This window comes from Cnephaeus nilssonii, assembly GCF_951640355.1.
Source record: "Cnephaeus nilssonii genome assembly, chromosome: Y".
In the NCBI taxonomy this organism is placed as follows: Eukaryota; Metazoa; Chordata; class Mammalia; order Chiroptera; family Vespertilionidae; genus Cnephaeus; species Cnephaeus nilssonii.
Genome location: NC_137096.1, coordinates 1,458,714 through 1,464,713, shown reverse-complemented (window position 1 = coordinate 1,464,713; position 6,000 = coordinate 1,458,714). Strand labels below are relative to the sequence as shown.

General features: G+C 59.0%; 1 protein-coding gene across 4 annotated transcripts in view; it reads right to left on the bottom strand.

The window, feature by feature from the left end:
* Positions 1-696: 696 nt before the first annotated feature.
* The window catches only part of STS (steroid sulfatase), a 75,835-nt gene continuing 70,531 nt past the window's right edge, over positions 697-6,000 (bottom strand). For all 4 annotated transcript variants that reach the window (XM_079766075.1, XM_079766072.1, XM_079766073.1 and 1 more), the window contains exon 10: positions 697-3,393. In XM_079766075.1, the coding sequence (XP_079622201.1) occupies positions 3,017-3,393 (377 nt within the window). In that variant the 3' untranslated portion in view covers positions 697-3,016. The remainder of the gene's footprint in view (positions 3,394-6,000) is intronic.

Below are 6,000 nucleotides of genomic sequence, written 5' to 3'. Positions count from 1 at the left end.
TGACAAGCCTGCAGGGGAGGGCTGTTGGGGGGGACCAGGCCTACAGGGGAGGGCAGTTGGGAGGGACCAGGCCTGCAGGGGAGGGCAGTTAGGGGGGACCAGGCCTGCAGGGGAGGGCAGTTGGGAGGGACCGGGCCTGCAGGGGGGGCAGTTGGGAGGCACCAGGCCTGCAGGGGAGGGCAGTTGGGAGGGACCAGGCCTGCAGGGGAGGGCAGTTGGGGGTGACAAGCCTGCAGGGGAGGGCCACGCCCTTCGTCTGGGACTGACTCGCGTGGCGTGCGCAACAGGAAATAATCTCTCTTTCGGAGAACGAGAAAAACAGGTTCATTTGCGTGACGCTCATTCACGTGTGCCGTTATTCAGTGTCTGCTGAGTTCACGTTCAAGGAAAAACATTAATTTTCATTAACCTGTTCTATCATTTTAGGTTCACGGTGACGCGTGTATTTCAGCCCTTTGTCTTCAGCACGTCTCTATCGACACAAACCTGCGTTTCTGTGAAAATGGAAATTTACGTGTTTGGGGCCCACGTCCACGTAAACCTTGTGTATTCGGCCCGTGTGAGCCTTTGAGTTTGACACGCCTGCCTTACAGACTCCATCAGCATCCCTTGAGCTGGAACTTGTGTGCTGTACACACGCCACACGCGTGCCGAGCCGCGTCGCTTGGAGAAACGAGAGCACGGGACACAGTGTGCTTTGTGGCCAAGGGGGACTTTATTTGAACTCCACGTGCGTTACCAGGACAACAGGGATTCAGGAGCCGTCACCGGCATGCACGCGTGTTACACGGAACGCTCTTGCGACGCAGGCGAGACGTGGTCCCCGTTTCTGTTCCCCCTCCTCCCTGGACCCCCACTTCAGGCGTCCCTGGTCCGCCTTCTTTCCGATCCTTCATCGCCCCGGCTTCGCTCGTCACGCAGCAATACTGACCTTGTGAACAAATGCCCGTGTGTGTGTGTGTGTGTGTGTGTGTGTGTGTCACCGCTGAAATGCTAGGAATAAAAGGGTTCAAAACAGCCCGGCCGGCGTGGCTCAGTGGTTGAACGTCAACCTATAAACCAGGAGGTCCCGGGTTCGACTCCCGGTCAAGGGCACATGCCCGGGTTGCGGGCTCCATCCCCAGTCGGGGGCGTGCAGGAGGCAGCCGATTCATGATTCTCTCTCATTATGGATGTTTCTGTCTCTCCCTCTCCCTTCCTCTCTGAAATGAATAAAAAATATATTTATTTAAAAAAAATAAAAAGGAGTTGAGGCCCGGCCGATGTGGCTCAGTCGTTGAACGTCAACCCATGAACCAGGAGGTCAAGGGCACAGGCCTGGGTTGTGGGCTCCATCCCCAGTCGGGGGCGTGCAGGAGGCAGCTGATCCATGATTCTCTCTCCTCACGAATGTTTCTCTCTCTCTCTCTCTCTCTCTCCCTCCTTCTAGGAAATCAATAAAAACAAACAAAACACACACACACGCGTTTAAAGCTTCCAAAAACCACCAGGATGTGGCTATGTAACTCAAGAATGAACACCAGTGGGTGCCTATAAAGCATGTGGCTGGAAGTAAATTTCCAACATAAAAACAAACAAACAAATCCATAGACACAGACAACAACAATACGGTGATTATCAGAGGGAAGGGGTGGGGGGAGGTAGAAAAAGGCGAAGGGGGAATAAATGGGAGACGGAGGGAGACGTGACTTGGCGTGGTGAACACACAGCACACACTATACAGGTGACGGATGATCAATTCTACCCCCGAAATTCTACCTACACAATTTTATTGCCCAGGGTCGCCCCAATACATTCGATCATTTTTTTCTTTTAAAAAAGAAAGCAAGCTCAGGTCCCGTTCGAGCAAAACAATTCCGTTTTCTTGCAGGATGTTCCCAGCAACACCTGAATGGCGGTGACGCGGACGGCCGCGTGTTGAACAACCTGGACCGTGTTGGCGAGCCACGGGGTGCTGAGGCCACGCTTTCCGAAAGCTCACCGCGTGACGCACGCAACACGCATCCTTCATTTTCTCCAAACGGCGCACAGATCGGACCGTGCGCCCTCCACCTACACGCCACGCACGTTCGCATCATGCATGTACATGCGTCGCCCTCCGGCACACGGTTCCACGCCACGTGTCCGAAAGTCCACTGCCGTCGAGGATCGGAAACGTGGACGGGACACGATCATGCTGGAGGCGAATTCTCACGTGCGATCATGTCAGTGCACACGGGCGGTGCACGCTCCAATATTTCCTCCAACCGCGTGGCGGGCGTGCAGCCTTTCCCGGAATGAGGGCCGTGCCTTCGGGGTAAGAATCTGCCGACGACCGTGACGTTGGGACAGCCACCTGGCTCCGAGCTTTCAATACCTCCTCTCCTCCTCCTCCTCCTCGGGGAGAGACACACAGAATGCACGCGTGTGCAACCCTGCCTCGCGTGTGCTCGATAATACTGATCGCCGCTGCCTTCCCGTCGGGACTCGGGCCCTGACCGGCGTCCACTTTCGGTCGAGCGGACGGACGGGCCTTCCTTCAGGGGCGAAGACCGGCGGGACGCCTTTCCAATTGCATTCTCCCTGCGATTGGAGCGAAGGCCGCGTCGTGCCGGCCACGGCGCCCGACCCGACCCGACGGTGGGGGAGATGACGCCGGGTGCCGTGGCTCACACACACACACTCTCTCTGCGGGTGGATGGGTTCCCTTTGGCACCGTCCCCGCGTCCGTGCGTCCGTGTGCACCCGGCCGTGGGACACGCTCCTGGTCGCCCCCCTCGTGTGCGTGGACAGGAGTGCACCGGCTGGGCTCACGGGAGGCACGCGTCTAACATGTGTCCTGTGATGATGATGCCCTGTCAGCCTGGATGTCCCCCCCCCCCCCCGCCCCGCACGGCATCACCACGGGGCCCTGGATGGTGCGTTCGGGGTCGGGGATCAGCCAGAGAGTGCAACCTGGCCTGCGAGTCATGCAGCCCGAGCGGTGCCTCGAGGAGGGAGGCGAGCAGGGTGTCCCCGGGGCTCCCCGCGCGGCCGGCTACGGGCCGCGCCCCCAGTCCTGCTCCCCCCAGGGGCACTGGCAGGACAGGGTGGGGGCCGACGAGCAGCACATCTGCAGCCACGGCTTCCACAGGATGTGGCCCACGGACAGCTGGCTGGGCGCGTGGCCCGTGGTGCGGGCGTGGCGCTCGGCCGCCTCCTGCATGGCCCCCAGGATCTCCCAGAAGCGGGGCTCGGTGGCCGGCGTCAGGGGGCGCCGCTCCCGGGGGTCCCGGGACACGTCGAAGAGCAGCGGCGGGCGGTGGCGGGTGACGAAGTGGCCGTGGCAGAAGCACACGTGGGTGGGGAAGCAGCCGTTGGCGCCCTCGGGCGCGAAGTTGGGCGTGAACAGGAAGGCCTTCCAGACGGAGGTGCCTGGGGGGGACAAGGGCAGAAGGTGGGGTCACGGGGGGAAGGCTGGGGGGGGGTCACCTCCGACCGGGACACGCACAGAACCCCGCGGCCGTGGGCTGCAGGCGGGGAGCACTCGGCATGCGGTCACGCATGTGGGAAGCGTGTGGCGAGAAGAGGAAACAGCATCGCCTACAAAGAGAGACCCAGCCGGGCCGGCCTGGCTCAGGGGTTGAGCGTCGACCTAGGACCCAGGAGGTCACGGGTTCGATTCCCGGCCAGGGCACACGCCCGGGTTGCGGGCTCGATCCCCAGTGTGGGTTAGCAGTTTAATACACAGGTGCACATGTGTGCACGCATGCACACGTGTACACGCAGCTTGTACATGCACGTGTGAGCATACACACTGAGATACGCGCATGTACACAGCTGCACACACGTGCACATATTTTTTTAAAATATATTCTATTGATTTTTTACAGAGAGGAAGGGAGAGGGAGACAGAGTCAGAAACATCGATGAGAGAGAAACATCGATCAGCCGCCTCCTGCACACCCCCTACTGGGGATGTGCCCGCAACCAAGGTACATGCCCTTGACCGGGAATCGAACCCGGGACCCTTCAGTCCGCAGGCCGACGCTCTATCCACTGAGCCAAACCAGCTAGGGCTATTTTTATTTATTTATTTAAAATATATTTTATTGATATTTTTTACAGAGAGGAAGGGAGAGGGATAGAGAGTCAGAAACATGAATGAGAGAGAAACATCCGTCAGCTGCCTCCTGCACACCCCCCACTGGGGATGTGCCCGCAACCGAGGTACATGCCCTTGACCGGGAATCGAACCCGGGACCCTCCAGTCCGCAGGCCGACGCTCTAACCCACTGAGCCACACCGGTTAGGGCTAACCGTGCACACATTTACACACATGCACACACTGCACATACATGCTCACACGTACACATATGCACACACATGTGCAGCCACACACAGCCATCGAGAACAACCTCACACACGCTGCACCTGACTTAGCATCTTCGCAGCCCGGAGGACGCCCCCACGTGTCCGACCCACACGGGCGGGAGTCTGGCGAACAGAGATGACCTCTGGGGTGAAGGGGACACCCCAACAGGAGACTGTGACCAGACGTGCGGAAGGTCACTCATTGACTAACCATCCCTGAGCCGGAGCGGCTTGGTCTGGGTGTGTCAGGGATTCACGCAGGGCCCGCACCTTCCCCGTCGGGGGGGGGGGGGCGCGTACGGAGCCCGGAGCGGGCGGTCCCACTGCTTTGCAAACGTGAGCTCTGGGCCCCATGGGACCCCCACACGCGAACATTTTAGACGGCGATGCCGCGATGGGGACGCCGTTCACTTCCCATGCCTCCCACCGCGTTCTGACGCTCGGAAGAGCTGACTGCTCCTCCCACGTCCCCAGACAGATACGAGTTCTCACAAGTGCTTTCTGGGTCTGAAAACGTGGCAGATAAAAACCAAAAAAAAAAGAAAAAGCCGAAACCGGTGTGGCTCAGTGGATAGAGCGTCGGCCTGCGGACTGAGGGGTCCTGGGTTCGATTCCGGTCAAGGGCATGGACCTTGGTTGCGGGCACATCCCCAGGTGGGGGTGTGCAGGAGGCAGCTGATGGATGTTCCTCTGTCATCGATGTTTCTAACTCTCCATCCCTCTCCCTTCCTCTCTGTAAAAAAATCAGTAAAATATATATTTTTAAGAAGCTTTAAAAATAGATAAATGAATGAATGAATTAAAACAATAACCACGGAGAACGGATGTGTGTGGGCCAACTGCCTCTCGGGACAGAAGGTGATGTCCTTGCTCACGTTCTCTTTACTGATAATTTTAAAACAATTGGTTTCAGCGAGGAAGGGAGAGGGAGAGAGAGAAACATCCATGAGGAGAGAGAATCATGGACCGGCTGCCTCCTGCACGCCCCCTCCTGGGGACCGAGCCCGCAACCTGGGCATGTGCCCTGGACCGGGAATCGAACCGTGACCTCCCGGCTCACAAGCCGACACACAACCGCGGAGCCACGCCGGCCGGGGTCCTTGCTATATAATAAAAGCCCAGGAAAACGAAACGGTGGAATGACCAGAATGACCAGAGACCAGGACACCGTGGCCCCTCGTCCAGGCTGGCCCCGCTCCCCAGGGAGCAGGCAGGCAGGCAGAGTGGTTAGGGGCGATCAGGCAGGCAGGTGAGCAGTTAGGAGCCAGCAGTCCCAGATTGCGAGAGGGATGTCTGACTGCTGGTTGAGGCCCGATCCGCAGCGATCCCCGCAGGATTGGGCCTAAACCGGCAGTCGGACATCCCCTGAAAGGTCCTGGATTGTAAGAGGGTGCAGGCTGGGCTGAGAGGACCCCCCCTCCCCCGCCGTGCATGAATTTCGTGCACTGGCCTCTAGTCATAATAATAAAAGGCTAATATGCAAATGGACATCACGTCGTGATGCTTAACGACCGATCAGCAGGGACCTGAGGCTGTGTGGAGCCTGGCTGGGACCAGGGGGGTCTCAGGCCACGCCCCCGCCCCGGTGCCAGGCCGGGGGACCTCAGGCTGCACCCCCCCACCCAGCCGGGCTTTATGGGAGTGGGGCTGACGTGGTCTGGGTCTCGC